Genomic DNA, 25,635 nt, shown 5'->3' on the forward strand with positions numbered 1-25,635 from the left:
TCCAGGGGCTGATCCAGGGGCTGATCCAGGGGCTGATCCAGGGGCTGATCCCAATGCTGATCCCACTGCTGATCCCTCACTGCTGATCCCTCACTGCTGATCCCACTGCTGATCCCACTGCTGATCCCATTGCTGATCCCACTGCTGATCCCAGTGCTGATCCCTCACTGCTGATCCATTGCTGATCCCAATGCTGATCCATTGCTGATCCCACTGCTGATCCCAATGCTGATCCCACTGCTGATCCCTCACTGCTGATCCCACTGCTGATCCCAGTGCTGATCCCATTGCTGATCCCACTGCTGATCCCTCACTGCTGATCCCAGTGCTGATCCCACTGCTGATCCCATTGCTGATCCCACTGCTGATCCCAGTGCTGATCCCTCACTGCTGATCCCAGTGCTGATCCCTCACTGCTGATCCCTCACTGCTGATCCCATTTCTGATCCCACTGCTGATCCCATTGCTGATCCCATTGCTGATCCCAGTGCTGATCCCTCACTGCTGATCCCTCACTGCTGATCCCTCACTGCTGATCCATTGCTGATCCCTCACTGCTGATCCCACTGCTGATCCCACTGCTGATCCCAGTGCTGATCCCAGTGCTGATCCCACTGCTGATCCCACTGCTGATCCCATTGCTGATCCCTCACTGCTGATCCCACTGCTGATCCCACTGCTGATCCCTCACTGCTGATCCCACTGCTGATCCCTCACTGCTGATCCCAGTGCTGATCCCTCACTGCTGATCCCACTGCTGATCCCTCACTGCTGATCCCAGTGCTGATCCCACTGCTGATCCCTCACTGCTGATCCCACTGCTTATCCCTCACTGCTGATCCCATTGCTGATCCCTCACTGCTGATCCCTCACTGCTGACCCCTCACTGCTGATCCCTCACTGCTGATCCCTCACTGCTGATCCCAGTGCTGATCCCATTGCTGATCCCTCACTGCTGATCCCTCACTGCTGATCCCTCACTGCTGATCCCACTGCTGATCCCACTGCTGATCCCTCACTGCTGATATTCCCTCACTGGGGACATTCAGAGAGCCAACACAGCCCAGTGTGGTTGGGTGCTGAATTCAATGCTGGTTTCAGCCCATTCAAAGGATTCTGAGGCACGTGCATGTGTGTGTGGGGCCAGCTCCTGTGCCCTGGCTTCAGAGCTGCAGGGCTGCACCCAAGCCCATTTCAGCAATGTCCAACTTGCATCTGGCAAACCCCACCCCAAGACTGAGATGAGCCCATGGCAATGCCCTGCCCTGTGCCTGCAGAGAGGAGCTGAGGGCAGGCACGCTGCACCAAGCCCTGAGCACCCCCAGCACCTGTCAGTGAGTATTTCTGGGAACAGCAGCTCTCCTTGGGGTTTTCCCTGTCTTTCCTGATGATCTGAGTGTAGTGTCACTCCCAGGTTCAGCACTGGTGTCTTTTATAGATGATAAAATAATAACAAATAGCATGGTCAGACTTTAAAGAGCTTGTATAGCATTCCATTATCTGGAAAAGGCAGCTTGGTTTAGGCCAAGGAAGTTATATTCCCACAGAACTGTCTATCCAGAAGTTTATGAATAAGACTTCTTTTATAAGGGATGTGGAGCAGTAACTTTAAACACATAATTGTTGTTTTATAGGGCAGCAGAGAGGCAGGGCAAGGATGGGACCTTCAGCACGAGGCCTGGCTGCTTTCCTCCAGGACTTCTATTTAATATCACACTTTGAAAGAACCCAAACTTTATCTGCTGCTTCAGTAAGTTAATTTTAAGCCCGTGTTGCCAGATATATGGCAGAAACCCTGCCCAAATCCCCTCAAAGCCCTGCTTTGGGAGGCAGAGAGAACCAGCCTGGAGGCTGGCTCTGAACCCTCTGCACATACCTAAAGCACTACTTTCACATGGCAAGCACCCCGAGAAATCCATCTTGCTGTCCTTTATGTTCCCTACAGAAGAGCCAAGCCCTTTCTCTCCCCAAAGCCATAAAATCCTTTCCCTCCAACACTTTCCCCATGCTGGGTATTCAATTTGTGCTGCATTAAGAAGCACTTGAGCAGCAATCCCACGCTATTAAGCTGCCTTGTGTGTAACTCCAGCCCCGCTCCTCCACCTGCAGCTCTGAGCCCACCTCTCTGGAGGTTTTCCTTTATTAGTTTTGTGACAGCCAAACGTTTTCTTGGGCGAGAGGGCCGGGGAAACGCTCCTCAGCCGCCCGCCCCAGCAACCTGGCCCTTATTGCTTTTGACCTTCCCTTTCAACTGCTCTGCCTGCAGAAATTCAACACTACAATTGTACCTCGCAGCCCTGACATCAAAATCATTGGCAGGTCTCAGAGAAATCAAGAGCAGGCTGCGCCAGGTTATTAAAGGCTCCAAATGTTCATGTGTTTCACTGGGTCTAGAGGAGGGGGAGAAGGCACTCCTCAAAAAAAGCTGAGCTCCTTGGAAACAACAATATTGCATTATTAATTCCTTATTTGGAAGAAAGAACAGCCCAGGTCGTTCCTATGTGAGATGAAAAGGCTCTGGGTCTATGAGTTATTGCACATTTGGAGCTGTTCATGCTATGCCAGATTAACCCAAAAAAAACGATTTATCTGAGGGGAAGGTGCAGACTTTGTTTGTGCACTTTAACTCCTCAGTCAACATTATTTCACACGCCAGAAATTGCATTTTTGTGGGGTTTGGTCACATCAGGTTGGAGCTGGGATTCCCTCTGGGGCACACAGAGAGTTTGGTGCTAACGCCAGCTCTGCTCAGGGCCTGGAGATCCCTCAGGTCACTGACAGAAGGGTCTGTGGGCAAACAAAGTGGGGCTAAAACCCAGCAGGGTGAGAACCATCCCTACCAGAAATCACACATCAGATCAGCCCAGAAGCAGCGTGGAGTGAGCTCATATCCAAACCTTTCTGCCTTCAGCAATCAAATAACCCCAAACTTTGGGTCCCAAGCCCCATGTGCAGCCTGGCTGAGGGCAGGCAAGTGAGAGAAGTGTTTCTTTAATCCATTATTGTTACCCTTCCGTTTGCTTCTTTGTTCATCTGCTTTTCAAGCCACAGACCCATGGCAGGTGATGCCCTGAACTGCTTCCAAGCACAACTGCCCCGAAATCCCAAACCCCTCCCAGGAGCGGCACAAGCCCAAGCTCTCCCCACGCTCAGGGCTTTGCTCCCAGCCTCCAGCTGCTGCTCAGGTTTCAGCTGCCCCAAGGCAAGGTCACCTCCTGCCTTTGGAGGCTTTGGGGTGCCCCATGTGTCTGGGTGTCTGCTGAGCCATTCCCGCTCTGCCCTGGGAACCAGAGCTCAGCAAGGGCAGCTCAAAGGCAGGAGAGTTTCCCATGGAAATGAGGAAATTTAAATTATTTTCCCTTCTGAGCCACCAGAAGTGAAGCTCAGAGACAGATACTTGTTCAGAGCTGAAGACAAGGCAAGAGCACAGCAAGAACTGAACTGTCACAAGTTTCAACTTTCAGAGGAGTCTGTGGGAAAGGGAACACTTGGAGCTAAATTTGTACCTCCTTTAAATAGCAGCAGGTAGCTGGGAGAGGACAATGGTGGAGAAATGGTTCAGGTACCTCTGAGCCACAGTGGCTGAACCAGAGAGCTTTAGAGGAATCCACACCTGAACACCTCCTGCAAAAACACTGGGAAATAAAACCATTGCCCGGGCTCAGCACTGCATCAGGAGCAGGTGTGAGAGGCAGCAGCTTCCCCAGCCCAAAAACCCCAAATCAACCCAAAACTGGCAAGCTCAACCCACCTCTGCCTGTTCTGAGGGTGGGCTGGGGCAGAGCTGTGCAATCACCCAGCCCCAAGCTGGAAACATCCTCATGGATTTTCCTTTTGTTCCTCTGAGTGACTCCACAACTTTCCTTGCTTGGCCCCACACCATCACCAGACTCTTTCCAGCCCCAAAGGTCACTGGCAGATGTGGTCACTGGATTTCTTTGCATGTGGCTTGTTTTTCTTCCCCTTTTTTTTTAATTAAACAAGCACACAGCCACAGTTTCCAGCTGTCCTTCCTCCAGACTCCTGGGCATCCTTTCCCTTGCATCAGGGACAGCCAGCAGCAGGAGCAGCTGAGGGATATTCAGCATTTCTGAGCCCAGAGCTGCAGCCTGGAATGGGACCTGTGCAAGTGCCACGCACCTCAATGTGCACCAAAGGTCTCCCAGGAGAAAGGAAACAAAACAGCTCAGAGAAGAGCACAAAGGGTCTAAAAATCCCTTATTTCATATGAGGGTCACTCAGCTCACTCCAGCGAGCCCAGCCACGCCCAAGGTGTCACCTGAACCCTTTTGCTCTGGAAAAACCAGCAGGAAGGGTGAGAAAGCACAGGTTTGACTGGGATTTCCCCATCTCCAGCAGAAGATATCCCCCAGGCCATGAGCCATGAGGAACAGCAGGGTTTGCCATGAGCTGTGCCATGGAGCTGTGGTGGGGAGAGCAGCTGGGACCAGGGAGTGCAGGACAGGCAGGGAAAGCTCTCCTGGCAACAGGAAATCCAAGGTTCCTGATGGAAAACCCAGCCAGGTGGGACCTTGGGCAGCACCAGCCACAGAGCACTGAGGAGATTTCTCACTGCACTCCCAGCCTGGAGATTCGGCTGCAGCCTGGGCCAAGCTCATCCCAGAGCTGGGGCAGCGTCCTGAGGCTGGGGCTCTCCCACATCCCTGTCTCCATGGACCTTGCCCAGCTCAGCCTCCCTGCCCAGCCCCAGCCCCAGCTCCAGCTCCAGCAGGGGATGCAGCAGCCCAGCCCAGCTGGCAAACTCCAAAGGGTTTTCCTGAAAGGAAGGGTCAAAGCCCAGCCCTGCTACCTGCAGCAGCCTGGGGACAGGCAGAAGCTGTGACAGATGATCTCAGCAGGGAACTGCTGTCCCTGCACCACACCCCAGTAAAAACAAATGGGCAAAGAGAAAGAATCAAATGAAAGGGCAGCTCTGCTGGCCTGGCACAGAAGGGACATCTGCCCACGTCCATCTGCCACCAGCCCCACACCCTGGCTTTGTTTTTGGTGGGGTCACTTGTCTGCCATTGTGGCTGCCTGAACTGCCTCCCCAGGACACGAGGGCCAGACAGGGAAAAAGGTGGGAACGTGGGGAGAAGGAGGAGGCAACCACCAGCTCTGCTCAGATGCATCGCTAAATTGTCCCATCAGGCTCCTCAATCCCTTGGGAAAGGATTCCCTTTTGCCTCTGCCTTTGTTTTCCACCCTGGCGAGGGCTGGGATCGCTCCCTCCCTGCTTACATGGACATATTACAGCACCAAAATGCTTCCAACGGGTTTCCAGCATCCCATGAAAAAAATAAACAAGAAATAAAAACAACCCCAGCTCGGCCAGACGAGCGGAACAGCAACAGCAACAACCTCAAAGTTTTACTGATCCATCTGACCCTGCAGGGACAACCTCAACGAGGCACTGAGCAAGGAGAACCTACACACAGAAAGGTCAGATCGTGTTGATGTCACTCATTTAAGGTGCTTTAAGTGCTCCTGAAGGCTGCTCCATGTGTCTCCGATTTGCCCAAGTGCCCTGCTCACCCAGGAATTGCAGGAACTGCTGGGAATGGGCTCTGCTGGCTGCCCCGTGCCCGGGATGCTTGGCTGAGTGCTCGGCAGGGCTGAGATTTCCATACAAATTGCAAAGCTCCTAAATGGCTTCCTCAGCACAGGGCCGGGGGTGGAAACGGGAGAATCTTTAATGATTAGTTCCTTATGGCTCCCACATTCTTGAAGCATATTTCTCGCAGTCCCTGGAACACTCCAGCATTCTTGATTGCAAAATGGCAATAAGTGATTTCCTTTAAAAGCCTCGTCTCTTATTGAAATACTAAAAATACCCCACTAGCCCCACTGCACTGCAGCCTCTCTCTTTCCTGGACAGGCCCCATCAACCCTGATGGATTCTGTTTTGAAGGCAGCAATAAACATTTCAGCATGGGCCGTTCAATCCACTTCATAATAGATCTTGCATTTCCAGTGGAGCCCTCCTAGCACCATAAATCATCTTTACACAGACTTAAGTATGAGAAACTCCAGCTCAAAACCAGCATGGACTTTTTTTCCTCCTTTTTAGAAATTAAGAATGGGCACAAAACAGCCGAGAATTAAATGTGTGACAACTTTAAACACGAAACCACTGGTCTGACCCTGCAAACCAGGGCTGCTGCAGTGGTCAGAGCCACACTGTGCACTGCTGCTCCAGTCAATCCACTTGACACAAACCTACCCTGGTGGGGTGAGAAACTCAGAGAAACCTCCCTGCACATCCACTCCACCCAAACAAACACGGCTTTCAGGTCTGGGACACTCTGGCTGCTGCTGATTTCCAAAGCCACAGATGAAGATTAATGGCACTGCACGCCTGAGCTGCTTCCACACAGCCAGAACTCCTCGGGTTTCTCCAGTCCATGCAGACTGGAAGCCCAAACTGTTCTCCCCTCTGCTCATCTGCTGCAGAGCTTGGAGAAAGCTCAGAGATAATTCCAGGTACACAGCAAGGAGACTCCTGCCTGAGCCAGGGAGGCCAGGGAGCTGCTGAGGGGTCCCACGGCCTGGATTCCCACTGGATTCCCACTGGATTCCCTGGATTCCCACTGGATTCCCTGGATTCCCACTGGATTCCCACTGTCCTGAGCCTTGGGGAGCCTTGGGAAGGCCAGGGAGCTGCTGAGGGGTCCCACAGCCTGGATTCCCTGGATTCCCACTGGATTCCCTGGATTCCCACTGGATTCCCACTGGATTATTCCCTGGATTCCCACTGTCCTGAGCCTTGGGGAGCCTTGGGAAGGCCAGGGAGCTGCTGAGGGGTCCCACGGCCTGGATTCCCTGGGTGGAGCCCAAAGGTGTCCCCACAGCCCCAGCTGCTCTCAGAAAGGCTCTTCCCAGCCCACCGAAGCTGCTTTGGGAAGCCCAGCACAGCAGGGACAGAACCCTGGAGTGGGAAAGGGATTTTCACCTCAAACACAAAAGGCAAAAAAGTCTTGATGTCCTCCTGGCTGGATCTTTAAACGCTCAGGTGAAACGGCCTTGATTTTAGCACCAACACCCCTTTGGATGCAGAGTGTTCCAGCCCAGTTTCTGCTGGGTGCAGCCTGCCTGGAGAATTCTTGACACACATACAGCTGTTGTTTTGTTGGGAATTGTGTTTTCACAACTCAAAGAACAGCCCTGCTTTTAGAAACTTGCTCAACCTTTGGCAATTCAGCCTAATCAGCAGAGAAAACTGCAGAAAGCAGCAACCAAATCCTCCTTATTAATACCACTTACAGCTGCTAACAACTCCAAGAACCTTCTAGAAATGCCAAGGGAAACAGGGTGGGTGAAACAATCCCTTGCAAACCACTGAGCCAATATACACAAGAATTGTGATAAGAAATTAGGTTTGACTTGCACAATCACTTTAAAAGTTTTTGGAAAATGGAGTCAGAAGAGCAGGAGGCTGACAAAATAACAGAGTTCAGTAGCAATGCGAAAATTTTGTGCCGATGAAGTGGGGAATTCAATCCTTGCTGAATTCTTGACATCATTTAGATGTTAACAGAAGTTTCTTCTCCAAAAAAAGAAGGCAAGGCATCTTTAAAGCCCACACACAGATCCCCGACTCTTATATGCAGAGTACTACACAGAACTATTTTGGTTTTGGACGACTGCATTGTCTCATGTGTCAGGATGGCTATTTGATTTTCTTTTATTCTTTAATTTCAGCCTCGAGCAGAGCCAAACCTGCACAATTTATGCACGTGCAGTGCAAGAGGTCCCCTCTCATTTTGTGTCAAAAAATAAAAAGAAAAAGAGAAGAGAGAGGAGGAGGGAAAAACCACGGCATCATTTCATGCCTGTGCCTTCCTAAAACCCGAGGAGTTGATGGGCTCCTCGCTCCAGGGCCCTGCTTTGCCTCCCCACAGGACAGACCCGACTGCCCCGGCAGCTGCACGCAGGAAATGAGGAAATCACTGCTGGGAACGGCTGCTGGGAGCCCTGGCAGGGGTGACAGGGTGTCACTGTGTCACTGTGTCATTGTCACTGTGCCACTGTCACTGTGTCATTGTCACTGTGTCATTGTCACTGTCACTGCTGGGAACGGCTGCTGGGAGCCCTGGCAGGGGTGGCAGGGTGTCACTGTGTCACTGTGTCATTGTCACTGTGTCACTGTGTCATTGTCACTGTGCCACTGTCACTGTCACTGTGTCATTGTCACTGTCACTGTGTCACTGTCACTGTGTCACTGTGTCACTGTCACTGCTGGGAACGGCTGCTGGGAGCCCTGGCAGGGGTGGCAGGGTGTCACTGCTGTGTCACTGTCACTGTGTCACTGTCACTGTGCCACTGCTGTGTCACTGTCACTGTGTCACTATCCTGGGAACAGCGTGCTGGGGACACCTGGGAGGGGTGACAAGAACAGGGTGTCACTGCTGTGTCACTGTGTCACTGCCATGTCATTGTGTCACTGTGTCACTGTGTCACTGTCACTGTGTCACTGTTGTCACTGTGTCCCTGCTGTGTCACTGTGTCACTGCTGTGTCACTGCTGTCACTGTGTCACTGTGTCACCGTGTCACTGTCACTGTCATTGTGTCACTGTGTCACTGTTGTCACTGTGTCCCTGCTGTGTCACTGTGTCACTGTTGTGTCACTGCTGTCACTGTGCCACTGTCACTGTGTCACTGTGTCACTGTGTCACCGTGTCACTGTCACTGTCATTGTGTCACTGTGTCACTGCTGTGTCACTGTGTCCCTGCTGTGTCACTGCTGTCACTGTGCCACTGTCACTGTGTCACCGTGTCACTGTCACTGTGTCACTGTGTCACTGGTGTCACTGTGTCCCTGCTGTGTCACTGTGTCACTGCTGTGTCACTGCTGTCACTGTGCCACTGTCACTGTGTCACTGTGTCACAGCTCTGCACCCCCAGCAGAGCCCTGGCAGAGCCTGCAGAGAGCAGCACGGGCTGGAACCTTCTCTGGTGCCTCTGGAGTTGTTGTGTCCCATCCCTGGCAGTGCCCAGGGCCAGGCTGGGCAGGGGACAGTGGGAGGTGTCCCTGCCATGGCACGGGTGGCACTGGATGGGCTTTAAGGTCCTTCCCAACCCAAACCACTCTAGGACTGAATATTCTGCATCACATTTTCCTTTCGGAGAACATTTCCCCTTTTCAGCTCCTTAAGGTTATTCCCAGATATGTGTGGGAGCTGACAGAAAAGAAAGATAAATATATAAAATTAAGGGGAAAAAAATATCTGTGTAAGGACTGGAGCCTGTATCAAACAAACAACCAGCATAAAAATACTTGGGAGCCATTAGCTGCCTGATTTACTAATTTCTTTTTTTATTCCTGGAGTCTAATCCTGCAGTAAAATCCACAGAGTTTTTCCCCTCACACTTGCAGGGGGAGAAGAAACCCCCACAGCAGGGAGGCACAGAAATCTCCCTGGACCATTTGTCTGAGTGCTGCTCTGCCCAAAGCCAGGATGCTCCAGATGCTTTTGAAATAGCTCTGTTTTGATAGAATTACCAGCACTGTCCCTTATTAATCATGTTGCCACTACAGGTCCCTCTGGAGTGTTTGCTTAGCCCAGACTTTTCCAAACTCTTCCAGTTTCCTCTCCATTTATTAAAAGATGACCACAGTTAAAGCAAACCCCTGCTACTACAGAACAGAAGGGAAAATAAGGGGGGAGAGAGGGAAAATCACCTTTAACCATGGCTTTTCCTCTATTCCCAGAAGAACCTCCCCAAAGCACTGGTCTCAGTCTTTGTCTCCCTGGCTGTTTAGGGCAGCATTAGGATTCAAGGAACACTTCCCTGGATGGTACTGTTTGAGCTGGGATCATTGGGAGAAATTTGGTCCTGGCACAAGCCCTCAGTGCCCGCAGTCCCTGGGCTCCTGAGTGCTGCAGAGCCAGGCTGGAGTGCTCTGCTGGCCGGGGAACAGAGCCCTGGCACCCTGCAGGACTGGACCTGCTGAGGGCAGGGCCTCCAAACACTCCCCATGTACCAAGGGAACCCACCATGAAGGCAGGGACAGCCCCTGGGCTGGCAGAGAAAGGGGAAGTTTAACCCAGCACAGCCCCCACAGTGCCCAGCACGGGAGTGGGGAGTGAGGGCAAAACTGCTGGGATGGAGGGCACTGAGGGCATGGAGGGCATGGAGGGCATTGCTGGGCACTGATGGGCATGGAGGGCACTGCTGGCATGGAGGGCATGGAGGGCACTGCTGGGCACTGCTGGGATGGAGGGCACTGAGGGCATGGAGGGCATGGAGGGCATTGCTGGGCACTGATGGGATGGAGGGCACTGATGGCATGGAGGGCATTGCTGGGATGGAGGGCACTGATGGCATGGAGGGCACTGCTGGGCACTGCTGGGATGGAGGGCACTGATGACATGGAGAGCATGGAGGGCACTGCTGGGATGGAGGGCACTGAGGGCACTGGTGGCATGGAGGGCATGGAGGGCACTGCTGGCATGGAGGGCACTGATGGCATGGAGGGCACTGCTGGGCACTGCTGGGATGGAGGGCACTGCTGGGCACTGCTGGCATGGAGGGCACTGCTGGGATGGAGGGCACTGATGGCATGGAGGGCACTGCTGGGATGGAGGGCACTGATGGCATGGAGGGCACTGCTGGCATGGAGGGCATGGAGGGCACTGCTGGGCACTGCTGGGATGGAGGGCACTGGTGGCATGGAGGGCACTGCTGGCATGGAGGGCATGGAGGGCACTGATGGGCACTGCTGAGGATGGAGGGCACTGCTGGGATGGAGGGCACTGATGGCATGGAGGGCACTGCTGGGGTCCCTGGGCAATTCCTGCTGGAGCCCTGCCCTTCCTGGGGTCCCTGGGCAATCCCTGGAGCCCTGCCCTTCCCCAGGGCCCTGCTCTGGGGCTGGCAGCACCATGGATGTGGAACTGGCCTGAGCTGACCTCCAGCCCCTGCTCCCATGGAGGCTCCGTGTGTGCCACGGATCAGCCACGGCTGCAGGAGGGTTCTGCTCCTGCCAGTGCCCATTTCCTACCCCAGATCTGGAGGATGCCATCGGTGTGGGAGGGTTCTGCTCCTGCCAGTGCCCATTTCCTATCCCAGATCTGGAGGATGCCATCAGTGTGGGAGGGTTCTGCTCCTGCCAGTGCCCATTTTCTACCCCAGATCTGGAGGATGCCATGGATCAGCCACAGCTTTGGGAAGGTTCTGCTCCTGCCAGTGCCCATTTCCTATCCCAGAGCTGAGGATGGAAAGGGATCTGCAGTGCACACAAAATGCTGCCTAGGAAAGCTTCCCACCTGGGCTCTGATTGGGAAGATCCCCATTTATCCCCCAGATTTCACATTGTTTTGAGGACTCTGCTGTCTGCAAAGCATTAACTCCAACCAAGTGATACAATTCTGCTAAAATTACACTCCTAAGCCAGCTATGTCTATCTGAGTCACAGAACAAATATGCCTATGCAATTTAAATAAAACCTGCACAGTTTCTCCAGTGTTCAGCCTCTCTTCCTGCCTCTGCTCCCACCAAGGCAGCACAGGCTGACCACATATCACAGAGCCCATCTCCCAGCAGGAATTCCACTCACAGGGTTTGGCTTTAGGAGTAGGCAAATTAAAAACAGAGTTGAAGGGATGCTTACCCTTTTATTTTTAGCACAATCAAGGTCTGGTGGGAGGGAATCCTAATAAAATTTAAAAGGGAGCACTTCTAATGGAGCATCCTTAATTTTATAATGAAGAAGTGGATGCAGTGGTTCGTTTCTGCTTACTAGCAGCTTTTTAATTTGTTATTTTGATATTGTTCACTGTGGTTTTCATGGCTTTGAGGGGAGGTTTGTAGCAGGACCAGCTGCCAAGAACATCTCCCAGTTAGCTGCTTTGGTCATCAGTCAGTAGCTGCCATTAACACAGCAGTTTCTATCTGCAAATCCAATAATTCCAGAGCTACCAAACATCATTTTCCCTCGAGATTAGTTTTGGTGGAGAAAAACACCCTTTGGAAGGCAAACCAATTTTTTTTTTTTTATTTTAAGTATTTTAGCTATCAAAACACATGGTGCAGCCTGGACTGGAGCTGCCCATAGCAGCTCTGCTCCTCAGCCAGCCTGCCAGTGAACATGGGAAAGCAGCAGCTCCAGCTGCTCCAATTAACTCCCAGCACCTTCCCCGGAGCCCAGACAATCCCGGGCTGCTTGTCATGCAAACAACCCGGGAGCTGCATTCTCCAGAGCAGCGCAAGTGACTGAGTTAAGGAGATTACTGGGGAAGGAGCCACACTCAGCAGCTTTATGAGACGATTAGAGCCTGGGAAATTCACACCCCAAATCCCCGGCCCTGACAGAGCACATTGATCCCCAGCTCCAGGATCCTCCTCAGTCAGGAACCGCCCTGGCAGCATCAAACATTCCCTTCCCAGTGAACCTCCACCAGCTCTTCCCCCAGCCAGCCTCAAAGGGAGATTCTGCTAAAGACTGTACGAGGGGCGAGGCTGCAGCAGCTCATGTTCAACAGCTGCTCAGAAAGAGCTGCTCTCTGTCACCAGTGCGCTTGGAGCAAGGCTGGGGGCAGCAGTGACACCCAGAGCATCACCCAGAGCAGTGCCCAGAGCCCCCTGGCACCTGGGACCAGCAGTGACACCCAGAGCATCACCCAGAGCAGTGCCCAGAGCCTCCTGCGCTGGGAGCAGCAGTGACACCCAGAGCAGTGCCCAGAGCAGTGCCCAGAGCCCCCTGGCACCTGGGACCAGCAGTGACACCCAGAGCAGTGCCCAGAGCCCCCTGGCACCTGGGACCAGCAGTGACACCCAGAGCAGTGCCCAGAGCCTCCTGCGCTGGGAGCAGCAGTGACACCCAGAGCAGTGCCTGGCACAGAGCTGGCACAGGCACTGAGGGTGGCATTCCCTGCTGGCACAGCTGGCACAGGCAATCAGGGTGGCATTCCCTGCCTGCAGAGCTGGCACAGGCAATCAGGGTGGCATTCCCTGCCTGCAGAGCTGGCACAGGCACTGAGGGTGGCATTCCCTGCCTGCAGAGCTGGCACAGGCACTGAGGGTGGCATTCCCTGCTGGCACAGCTGGCACAGGGAATCAGGGTGGCATTCCCTGCCTGCAGAGCTGGCACAGGCACTGAGGGTGGCATTCCCTGCCTGCAGAGCTGGCACAGGCAATCAGGGTGGCATTCCCTGCCTGCAGAGCTGGCAGCAATCCTGACTTTTTGCCAACTCATGGCACCATGAGGAGTGACAGGTTCTGGGAGAGGCTGTTCCAGACAGGGCTTGGTGACACTTCAGGGAACAAAGGACTCCAAGGTTAACAGGATTATTGTTACTCAGCACTATTATTGCACAGCACTATTATTGCACACACTATTATTGCACAGCATTATTCAGCAGCCCCCATGATCTGAAGCATTACAAACCCCCCTTTTCTGGATCTATAGAAAGGAAAGGTGTAACCCCCTCACACTAGAGGAGGTGAGCGTGCCAGGAGCTCTCCCTCCTACCTGGGGTATTTTTATCAGAGATGGCTTTAAAAATACTTCTCAAAGAAAGTCTCTTATGCAAGAAGTTAGCTCAGGACTGCTGAGGTGCAGCCTAGCTCCACCAACAGAGACTCCTCCAGCAGGGATGGTCTCACCCTGGTACCAAAGGGACAAAGGGCACAAAGCCCCCTGTGGGCAGCCTGACAGAGGGGCTCATCTGCATGGTGGGACAGCTCTGGAAGGAAAGCACAAGGCTGGGAGAGCTGAGGTTATTCAGCCTGGAGAAGGCTCCAGGGAGAGCCCAGAGCTCCTCCCAGGGCCCCCAGGACACGGCCTGGAGGGACAGGACACAGGGAATGGCCTGAAGCAGGGTAGGGTTAGATGGGAAATTAGGAACAAATTGTCCCTGGCAGGGTGGGCAGCCCTGGCACAGGTGCCCAGAGCAGCCCCTGGATCCCTGCAGTGCCCAAGGCCAGGCTGGACACTGGGGCTGGAGCACCTGGGACAGGGGAAGGTGTCCCTGGGACAGGGGAAGGTGCCCCTGCCATGGCAGGGGTGGCACTGGAAGAGCTTTAAGGTCCCCTTTCCAACCCAAACCCTTCAGTGGTTCTCTGAAGACCCAAGAGCAGAAACCACACATTTCCTGCCTCCCTGGTCCCCATGTCTTTGTTGACTAATGCTGAGTGAAGGCATGAAAAGGAGATGGGGTCCCCCCACCTGGGGCTCTCGGGAGCCAGCCCAAGCACAGGCAGGCACTGAGCAGGGCCCAGCCAAAGCCAGGCTCAGCTCAAGCTGGGCTCTGTGTGCCGGTGCCAAACCAAGCAGGAAGCAGACTGGAACCTGTCTGCTGCCAATCCCCCTCAGTCACATCCCATAAAACCCTGAGTGCCCCCTACAGCCACCACTCCCTCCTGGCAGCTGCCACCTCAACCTGCAGGCGATTCAACACCCAAATCCTCCCCAGCTCCCTCTCCTTTCCCTGCACTTTCAGCCTCTCCAGCCCCTTTCCTTTCTCTGCACTTCCAGGCTGTCTCTGGGACAGAAGGGAGGGAGCAAAGGGGCTGCTTGTGAGTCAGGAGCCCTTGCAGGGGCTGTGCTTCACTCCACCCTGCTCCAAAGCAGGAGAGTGTCTGGAGAGCTCCTTAGGAGTTTTTGACTCATTAACACTTCCATCAGGGATCAAAGAATATATTAAAAATATCTAAGTACAATTCCTGCTATGGAAAAGGAATATAGAAAAAACCTGCCCAGATGCCTTTCCCTGAACCCTGGCATCCCCATCCCCATCCCCATCCCATCCCATCCCCATCCCCATCCCATCCCATCCCCTTCCCCATCCCCATTCCATCCCCTTCCCCATCCCATCCCATCCCCATCCCCATCCCCATCCCATCTCCATCCCATTCCCCATCCCATCCCCATCCCATCCCCATCCCATCCCCATCCCCTTCCCATCCCATTCCCATCCCCATCCCATCCCCTTCCCCATCCCCTTCCCATCCCCATCCCATCCCATCCCCATCCCCTTCCCATCCCCATCCCATCCCATCCCCATCCCCATCCCATCCCATCCCCATCCCCATCCCATCCCATCCCATTCCCCATCCCATCCCATTCCCATCCCCATCCCATCCCATCCCATCCCATCCCATCCCATCCCCATCCCATCCCCATCCCATCCCCATCCCCATCCCCATCCCCATCCCCATCCCATCCCATCCCCATCCCCATCCCCATCCCATCCCCATCCCCATCCCATCCCCTTCCCCATCCCATCCCCTTCCCCATCCCCATCCCATCCCATCCCCATCCCCATCCCCATCCCTGCCAGCCTCATTAGGGATGCCCAGCAACACCCTGCAGACAAAGCCATGGCAAACAAAGTGTGGGGAGAAGGGGGAAGGGGGGAGAAGGGGATTTTTTCCCTTTTTCTGCAAAGAAAGGAGTGTGGAGGAATTCCTCATTCACTGATCTGGAGAATGCATTAATATCCCAAGTGTTGGCACAGCCCCCCGTGCACAGGGGACCAACAATGACTCCGAGTCTGGGATCTTCAAATAAACCCCCCTGCTGTCATGGCCACCAGGAAAGAGAATAACAGCAATATTAGCTGACCTTCATCTTGTTGTTTCCCCAGACCTGACTGCTAGACCTCTGTTTGCCTGTTACTAGGATTTCTTGGCTGAAAAATGTGAGCATTTCCTAGACGATAAAGAAGCAGTTTATTAGGTAAATAAACCAGGCCCTAAGCAGCCTCTGCTGCCTGATAATGAGGAGGGAAGGAAAGGCCCAGACCTCCCTGCACCACCTAAAACAACCCCAATCAGGGCTCTCTGGCTACCACCACACGCAGATTTTTCAACAGACAGTTAATGAACAAGAGAAGGTCACTCCAGCCCAGCCAACTTGTGCTCAAAACCATTTGCTGAGAACACTATAGGCCATAAAAATCCCAGCAGGCACTGTCTGTATCCTATAAAACTGTCCCTCTGTGGAAGCAGATAGCAGTTTAAAAGAAGTGTATTCTTTCAGGCTCCTGACAAAAGAAAGATGTTTACAGAGGAGGGGTGGGAAGGGGAGGCTGGGGACACCCTGCACCATCCCCTGCTTCCCTCAGCCCCAGGAGCCACAGTGACAATCATAATTCATTAGCAGGCACACAACGACCCCGGGGTGAGGTGCAAGCCCACAGCACCTCCCTCAAAAAGCTGCTGCAAACTGGAGCCAAATTTCCCAAGTTTTCCCCATGCACCTCGCAGATAAATGCAATAACCAGGTGGATTCAGAAAGCATGGCTTGCAAAATGAGGCTTCCACTGAAGCAGAGCCAGTGGCACTGCTTTCCTTGCCAAAAGAGCAATGTTCTGGTGCAGGATTTTTGAATGTTTAGGAAATAAGTATTACACAGGAGCTACTGAGCGTCACAGCCCATCTGTGGTACAACACAGCCTCAGTGCAGCCATGCCCCACGAGCCACAGAGCCCAGAACCCCCAGAATGTCACAGCAAGGCCCCCAGAATGTCACAGCAAGGCTGAGCATCCTGCAGCAGAAGTTTCTGAAGCAGCCAGGCTGCACATTCAGCCCAGATCTGGTTCCTGCCACCAGCACCCGGCTGGGCTCACAAATAGCTGCGACATTCCAGGGTCACTGCTCTGCTTCCCCCAGCAAGGTCACTGCAAACAGCAGCTCCAGGATGGCACAGCAGCTTCAGTGTGAGCCCTGTCACCCTGTGTGACATCCAGCCCCCGTCCCCTCCGTGTGACACTGAGCAAGGGGTGCAGAGCCCGCCTGGAGCCTGGGCGAGCAGCCCAGGTGACAGTGACATTGAAGGATCTTCCCCAGGGCTGCACAAAAATCTCGATTTTCACCTCAAGTCAGGACATTTCCTAAAGCAACAGCAGAGCTGACCAATCCCCCACGAGGGCAGGGCTTTCCTACTGCTCTCCCCACGAGGACACTGCTCCTCCAGCCACTGGCACGATGGCAGGAGTCCCACTGCACTTCTGCAAAACAAGAAGCATTTGAGATCCCAGCCCCTGCTGATTTATATCCCCGGGTTCTGCTGGGATCAGCATCCTCCACACATCTCAGAAAGCCCTGAAGAGACAACACAACCACTTGTCCCTAGCAGCCTCATTTCCCCCTGACCACATCCTCCGTGCATTGTTGTGGCCCTGCAGTGCCCGGGGCTGGCCAAGCACAGAATTCCAGATGCTGCCCCTCTCCCTGCCCTGGCCTTGGCAAACACAAAATTCCAGATGCTGGAATGCCCTGCCTGGGCACTGTGTGCCCAGCACAGCTCGGGCTCGGGGGATCCAGGGTAACACCCTCAAGGGAGGCTGCAAAAGGCTCAGCATTCAGGAGCCAAAGATGAAGGCAAAATTTCAGTCTGCAGGAATCACTACAAGCCTTAAACCCAGATGATTTCCCCCCTAATTTGGGTTTGAACGTGGCACGAAATCCCCGAGCCTGAGCACCGTTGGATTTCAGCTCCAGATCAGGGAGAGCAATTATTTTGTCATTGAGCATATTAGGAAAGAAAAGGCAGAAGGAGGCAAGTTTGAGCCTCTTTGGTAATGTACAAATTAACACATTTCATCACTGTTTTCAGAAATATAAATTAATGATTTAATTCTGCAACACGTATCCTTGGAAACCGAGCTGTAAGCAGTCGCGCCCGCATGTTTCACACAATTCCATTTTCTCAATATTGAAACCCAATTAATTGCTTGGCCTTTTGCAGTGATGGGCAGCTTGGGTGAGCAGGGTGCCCAGGGGCTTAGTTCAGCACCAGATTTGCAGGATCCCACTACGTGGGCTGACAACAGCTGCTCTAAATCTCCTGCTAGGTATGAGCAGGCTCTGATGAAGTTCAGTCTGTTTGAACAGCTGCATATGCAAATGTAATTAAGAAGATCTCGATTGCCTTTTGCTCCCCCTCTCCCTGCCTCCTGATGGGGAGGGATGGCATTTCCCTGCTCCAGGCTGCAGCCTCTGCCTGCCTGACACCTCACAGCCCAGGCCCAGAAACGCCACTCTGGGGTGTCCTTAAAGCCAGGAATGAAGGCAGGACTGATGGACCAGGCCCTTCACCTCACCTGAGCCAGGACAGGTACCCCAAAATCAGAGCCAGAGCCAGGGGGGAACTGCAGCACCCACAAAATGTAGGGAAGAAACAGCTCTGAGCATGCCCAGGCCTGACCAACCTGGGCAGGATGGAGGCTCCAGAGCAAACCAAGGCTAATTAGAACAGGAAACCAAAAATGAAAGAGGGGGGAAAACACTGGGAGTGCACTGAGAGGAAATCAGATCACGCAGAGCTAACCAGGTTAGCTGGTCAGTCATGAAATTCTTGGACAAAGGAAGTGACAGGTCCTACCCACACAGACTTCAGCAAAGTGATGCAGCCCCAGATGGGAAAGCCTGGAATGAAAACCTGGGGATTAGCAGAGCTGGAGGGGCAGGAAACTGGTGAGAGGGGAAGTGGCGTTGAAAGAAGGACCAGAATGGATGGAGGTCACTGGCAGAGCTCCTCCAGGAATGGTCAGCAGGCTGAGCTTATTAAGTATTTTTATTAATGACCTTGGCACGAGAAGTGAGTGTGCTAATGACATCTGCTGCTGACACAAAGCTGGAAAGCAGCAGCAGCACACAGGAAAGCTGGGACTGGACGGGAGAAAAAATGGGAAACTGTGAAGATGAATGGAGAAAGGGTGAAATTCCATGGGAGGGGAGAGGAAGCCACGCTCTGGGGACAAACAATGGTTTTTGCTGGGGGTTGGAAAGAAAATGAACTCGAGTGGAAAATGTTCAAGAGTAAGAAAGGCCCAAGCAAGCAGCTCAAAACCAAAATGACTGAGGCACCAACGTGCTGGACTTGCAGTATTTCCAACAGCCAGAGAAGAGCTGGGGCTGCTGGACAAGCCAGGTTAGAGGGTTTACAGAAACCCAGAGCAGCCCAGGGATGCTGCACTTGGTTCCTGTGCTTAAACATCCAGAAGGTTTAGGTAGGAAGGAGTGTAAAAAAAAAAGACTTGGCAGAAACCAGATTAGTTTAGGAGATGAAAATGTAAAGACATTTGTTCAAACAAAGCTGGGAGGGCACACTGAGCGATCTCCTGGACACACACATTTGAGGGGAAAAATGAAAAAGAGGAAAGAACTATTCAGGACAGCAGAACAAGGGCTGCACGTGGGCATCATGAAGTATCCCTGACAGGTCCAGGCTGGAAATAAGTTTATGACCATTTCAGCCTTGCAATAGGAGTAATGGGGGGGAAAAAACAAGCTTGTTCTCAGAAACTGATCCTGAAGGGATCCTCTGACCCAGAAGGTCCCATCTTTTCCTGCTCAACACACACAGAGCTGACAGCACCAGGACATGCTGTGCTTCCACCTGGGACTCATAGAGCGAATCCAAACCACCTTTTTCTCACAAAAAACCCTGTTTATGGCTGCTTAGGTCCATCCTCTTTCATCAGCTGAATCCATTGCAACGCCTCACACCAGCAAATATTTGAGAAGTGCATACAGTGAGTGTGAGGAGGAGGAGGAGGAGGAGGCAGAGCAAGGCCAGGAGCTGGCTGGAGGGCACAAGGGCACTGCAGGAGTGGGCACCAGGCTGGGACACTGCCACCAGGCTGGGACACGGGCACCAGGCTGGGACACGGGCACCAGGCTGGGACACTGCCACCAGGCTGGGACATGGGCACCAGGCTGGGACACTGCCACCAGGCTGGGACACGGGCACCAGGCTGGGACACTGCCACCAGGCTGGGGACACTGCCACCAGGCTGGGGACACTGCCACCAGGCTGGGACATGGGCACCAGGCTGGGGACACTGCCACCAGGCTGGGACATGGGCACCAGGCTGGGACACTGCCACCAGGCTGGGACATGGGCACCAGGCTGGGACACTGCCACCAGGCTGGGACATGGGCACCAGGCTGGGACACTGCCACCAGGCTGGGACATGGGCACCAGGCTGGGACACTGCCACCAGACTGGGGACATGGGCACCAAGCTGGGACACTGCCACCAGGCTGGGACACTGCCACCAGGCTGGGGACACTGCCACCAGGCTGGGGACACTGCCACCAGGCTGAGGACACGGGCACCAGGCTGGGACATGGGCACCAGGCTGGGACATGGGCACCAGGCTGGGACACTGCAGGAGTGGGCACCAGGCTGGGACACTGCCACCAGCACAGGAAAACATCCCAGCTGCCAGGCCAAGAGTTGTGATCCCATCAGAGGCTGGACAGGTGACTCAGAGCAGGGCAGCTCTGGGAGGAACAGCAGAGTAACTTCTGCAAGAGTCAGATTGCAGGAAAGGCTGATTTCATGGCAACACAACCAGCTCCTCCTCCCCACTGAGCAAAAAACAAATGGATGGGGACTTGCTCATCTGAACACACAGGAAACGTCAGAGGAACAAACCTGAGCAGCTGCCATCGTAATTTATAAAACAAATTAAATCCATGGCAAAAATAAGCAAAACTTAGAACAGAGAGATCACAGAACCTGGCAGGAAAAGGCCCCAGCCTGCATGAATCATTATTTTCTAGAGGAAACCTTATATAATCCAAGCTACCCTGTTTTAAAACAAACCAAACCTTCCAAAAACTCCAATGAAAGGGCTCAGCAAAGCTCTGGTTTTCATTCAGGTGTTTTGGCAAGGTTAAAACCCAGTATCCCAGCTGGTGCAGAATAATCTGCTGGAGTTTCCAGCCTGCCCTCGGCATCCCTGGGCAGGAGGGGGAGCTGAGCCCTCACCTGGGGCCGAGGAGGTGCTGGGATTGCATTGCCATCTGCTGGAACAGGGGGAAACCAGGGACAAACTGCTCTGAGCTCTCCGGGCCACAGCTCCTGGCCAGGAGGGATCTGCTGTGCCTGCTCCTCATTCCCATTTATCTGCGAGGGCACAGAGGAGAACGAGGTCTGCTGCCCTCAGGCTGCTGGGAAGGGGATGGACACGGACTCATCCATCACAAATAAAAGCTCCCCCTTTTGTTTTTCTGCTTGTTTGTACTGGGACAAAGTCAGGGTTTTCTGTGCTGCTTCCCCAGGAAACAAGAGCAGCAGGAGAACACCAGAGAGGGACGGGGCTGGGACCAGGAGTGCCCAGCTCCCCTCCCCAAAATTCACCCTTCAGCAGGAGCTGAAGCATTTCTGACCCCACACATGGCACAGCTGAGGTGCAGCCACCTCTGTACAGGTCACATCTGTGGCCTGAGCACCCAAAGCCCCCTTGGCTGCTCCAGACACAAACACTTGAGGATGTTCTATCACAGCCAAAGCCTGGCTTAACCATCCTCTCTACCCATGGTCTTTAGGGAAGGAACCAAACAAAAAATCCCACTGTAAAACTCAAGGATGGGGGAAAGTTACCCCAAAAGCACCAAAGCCCTGTTTCTCCCAGCATCTCCACATTAATTACACTTCAATTTATTTGCAAATTTTTAAATGCAGTTCTTAAGAGGACGTTCTAAGGGTTAAAGTTTCTAATAAAACCATTTCTTGAGAAATGGTCAGTGGGTGTCACTCTGCAGAAAGCCCTAAAGGTGCCCAGGCTGGCAGAGAGAGGCCAGAGCAGCCCAAGAGCAGCCGTGGTGAGGCTGAGCAGGCAGGACTGTGCACACACAGCCATTCCTGGAGCAAAGCTGGTACAGCCAGCCTGGCACTTGACTGATGAGCTGTGTGAACACCCTGCTGAAAGCTCAATGCAGATTTCTGAAATCCAAGAAACTTATATGTCCCAGCACCCCTGCTAACGCCCAGCACTCGCTGGGAAGGGGGAAAACAATGCCAGGCACTGTGCAAACATTTGCCTGTGGATGACTGATGATTTTCAACAATAATTTCATAAATGCGGAGGAGGCTGGAGTCCATCCCGTGGTTATCCCTGCACTGCAATCCTGGGAGTGCCCAGTGCCACCAGTGTGGGGCTGCCTGAGGCCACTGGGACACAGCACAGCCTTCCCTGGGCACGGCACGGGGGCTGGCACTGTCAGCAGCTCAGGGACAGCCGGAAAAATGGCTCTGAAAATCAGCTGTGAATGGAACAACCCCCCCAGGACAAGCTGAGGGCTGTGCCAGGCTGAGGGAATGCCCAGGGCACAGCCCCAAGGGCAGCCCGGGGCTCACCAGAGGGCACTGGGAACAGCCCCACAGCTGGAGACGGGGTTTGCATGAGAGGCAGATGTTGAAATATTGATTAAAGCTGGGCTTCACCAGCAATCCTTTGATTTTCTGATGATACTGGCTGCTAACAAAGACACACCCATTAATGCATGACATTCCTGCTTGTAAAACAGGGATTATTCCATTATTGCAGCCAGGGTGCTCTGCTTGTATCCACAGCCCCTGGCTCCAGCACAGGCACTCAGCAGCAGAATAAAAAGACATCACCATTTCAAAAAGGAGGGAAAAACACATTACCAGCCACAGCTGGAGCAGAGGGGAGATTGCTCTGGGGGAGCAAGGGCGAGGGCTGAGCACTCACCCTGCTTCAAATCCAAAGTAAGGCACCAAACCCAGGGAGTTACTGAATTTGATCAATTGAATTTGATCCGTTTAAATGATAAACAGGCACTCTGGCAGGGCCCCCTGGCAGGTGCCAGTTTCCTGCTGCTTGGCCTCATTCCAGGGGCAATCCCATGTACAGGAAGGGTATTTCTGATCCCAGTGCACCAGTTCACCCCAGTGCCAGGACAAGGGTGGAAGGGGATGGGAGGAATGCTGCTGAAGCCTGTGTGCTCAGCATTGCTGCTCCACAGCTCAGGCCAGGGCAGGAGGAAGCAGCCAGCTGAGGCAATTTGGTGTTTGCTTATGCCCAAATTGTTATGCAAACACAGGAAGACCTATGGGAGCAGAGGGAACAGGCACCAGAGGCTGCACTTCTCACCAAAGCCAAATGTTTTTCAATGTGCAAAGGGTGAGAGAGGTCACCCCCAAGGAATCCAGGCCAGGATCCTCCCAGCCTTCCTTCTCCCATCCTCCTCCTCCTCCTCTGAAATTCCCCAGGCAGCCAGGATGGGCTTTCTGAGTTAAAGAGACAGCCTCATCATCAGGCAACATGCCTGGGGCTGCACTTGCAGGAGGAACCTGAAAAAGGGGAGAAATCCCCCCTGGAGCCCGTGGGACTGATCCCTGCCCACCCCCACGCCAAGCTGGGCTGCCCTGGACTCGTGAGCAAAACGAAGCCACAGGAATTAAGGGGAGACTCCAAAGGCACACAGGGCTACTCAGCATCATTCAAGTGCACTCACTTTTAAATTAAATCCATCTTGCATCAACTTCCAAGATCTAAAATAAAAGAGTCAGTCATGAACTCTGCAGTCACGCCTCTAATTCCAGCTGCAGTTGGTACGGGAGAACTCGGAGACAAATGACTCTGACAAGTCAACTTTAACCTCCAGAAGAAGCCACAGGTTTCCATCAGCCTCCATCAAGCAAGCTTTCAAAACCTTATCAGGGATGGAGAGCCAGATAAATCCCTGGAATTGTCGGTGCAGGAAAGATGCTTCACTGCCAGTGTGAGCTGGGGAGCTCTGCAGGCAGAGCCTCGCTGCACAGAGGGAAATCTGCCACCAGCCACAGCCAGGCTGGGACCACCTCAGCCTCGGCTTTCTCTTTACTGAGCCACAAAAACCCGATTTCAGCCACTTCTGACTGTGAGTTAAAATTCTATAGAGCACTGTGCGTCTTCTGGCACGATAAAAACCAAAAACCAGACCCAGACATGCTGATCCTGACCTGAACTGGCACCACCTCCCCAGGGACTTCATCCCCCAGTCACTCACTCTCCCCACACAAAGACACTTCCTCCACCACCCACAGCACCCTGTCCTGGTCAGAGCTCAGCTCTCCATCCAAACCTGCCTGCAGATACCCCTGTCCTTGGCTCTCTGCAGAGGGAGGCCAGTTTAGTTCAGCAGCTTGCACATCACTGCAGGGGTCACCAGGAAGGATTTCATGCCTGGCAGGCTCTGAGTGCTGCTGGGTTAGGAGCTCATTCCTACAGGACACCCCAGGAAAGCCCCTGCAGCCCCACTCCCTGCTGTGCCAGCTTTGTGAGAGCTGGTAGCAAGTTTGTGTACAGCTAATTAACATGCACTGCTCTAATTTCAAACCATTTCTTACAATCAGGACATTGTGCAAGGCTGGAGTCAAATGGCTGAAGGAAATTAACTGCACCAGCACTTCAGCACAGCCAGTCAGAGCTGCTGGGGCTTGTGCCTCAGGGGGGAGCATTGCACAGCAATTAGCAACAGTTAATAACTGCACATCCTCAGTGAACAACTGCCCTGGGGAGGCCTCAGGTTTGAGCTTTTATATTTTTCAGACTCTGTGCTGGCTAGGTGTGCAGTTCTGAGTTCATGGTAAGGGATGCTGAGCTCTGTGCACAGAGCAGGGACACAAAACAATTCCTGCTCCAGCTGGGCACCAAGGACAAATGATCCAAATCTCAGCCCAGGAGCACAAACCCCGTGGGCTGGAGAGAGAAAAACAAGGATGGGACTGGATGGGCTAAAGCTGGAATGGGACAATGAACTGCAAGATGCAAATGGAGCAGAACTGATCCCAAGGACAGACCCTGTGCCTGGCCGTGCATTTTGGGACCATTTTGGTTCATTTTGGGTTCATTTTGTGACCATTTTGGTTCACCTTGGGTGCAGCCCTGGCTGGGCTCTTGTGCTGGATCCCAAGGTGGATCCATGGAGGAGATGCTTTGAATCAATCCCTGCTTTATTCTGTGACTCTGCCCAGCCTCTGCTCCAGCTCAGCCCCGCAAGGCAGCCCTGGCTGGGTGTCTGTCCTGCACCCCTGGCTGTCTGTCCTGCGCCCCATGGTGTCTGTCCTGCGCCCCTGGCTGTCTGTCCTGCGCCCCTGGGCATTTGCCCTGCACCCCATGGTGTCTGCCCTGCGCCCCTGGCTGTCTGTCCTGCACCCCATGGTGTCTGTCCTGTGCCCCATGGTGTCTGTCCTGCACCCCTGGCTGTCTGTCCTGCACCCCTGGCTGTCTGTCCTGCGCCCCTGGCTGTCTGTCCTGCGCCCCTGGCTGTCTGTCCTGTGCCCCATGGTGTCTGTCCTGCGCCCCTGGCTGTCTGTCCTGCAGCCTCTCCTACCACAGGACGTGGATTTCCTCTCCACTGCCTGCACGTGCCGTGTCTGGCTGCGCAGCCGCCCGTCCGTGCTCTCCACCAGGCTCGTCAGGTCATCGATGATCTCTGGGGAGAGAGGAACAGGAACGTCAAATCTGAGCCCACAGCACCCCTGCCCAGCCTCCCTCCTGCTGACAGCCCCTGAATGGAACCAGCTGCATCCCCCAGAGGGACACACCAGGGCTCCCTTCACGGAAAGGTCCAAATCCTGGGAGACAGCACACAGAAACTGCAGATCCAGGGCAGTGCCCCAGTGCTAGAGTGGAGGAGACAGTACAGCCTGAAGTGGAGGAAAAAATACAGCCTGAAACAGCAGCACCAGTCTAGGAGGTCGGGGAGGACAGGATGGTGGCAGCCACAGGGCTGAGGGGAACCCAAACCTCTCCTGACACAGCTGCAGCTGTTCCCTCAGGTCCCAGATGTTCATTGTGGAGGGTGTTTATGTCCTCAGTCTTATCAGGGAACAAGCACTGTATCACATAGAGATAAAACCAGGCTGATTGTACACAGAGAT

At 53.7% G+C, this 25,635-nt stretch overlaps 1 protein-coding gene across 2 annotated transcripts in view; it reads right to left on the reverse strand.

Moving 5' to 3' along the window:
* Positions 1-25,635, reverse strand: part of STX8 (syntaxin 8) — an 84,325-nt gene that overhangs the window by 4,712 nt on the left and 53,978 nt on the right. Inside the window, exon 7 of one of the 2 annotated variants that reach the window (XM_036394727.2) lies at positions 25,124-25,187. In XM_036394727.2, coding sequence (XP_036250620.1) covers positions 25,124-25,187 — 64 coding nt within the window. Of the gene's footprint in view, positions 1-25,085; positions 25,188-25,635 lie in introns of both variants that reach the window. The other variant, XM_036394729.2, reaches the window with a different exon arrangement.

This window comes from Molothrus ater, chromosome 19, assembly GCF_012460135.2.
Source record: "Molothrus ater isolate BHLD 08-10-18 breed brown headed cowbird chromosome 19, BPBGC_Mater_1.1, whole genome shotgun sequence".
Taxonomy (NCBI): domain Eukaryota; kingdom Metazoa; phylum Chordata; class Aves; order Passeriformes; family Icteridae; genus Molothrus; species Molothrus ater.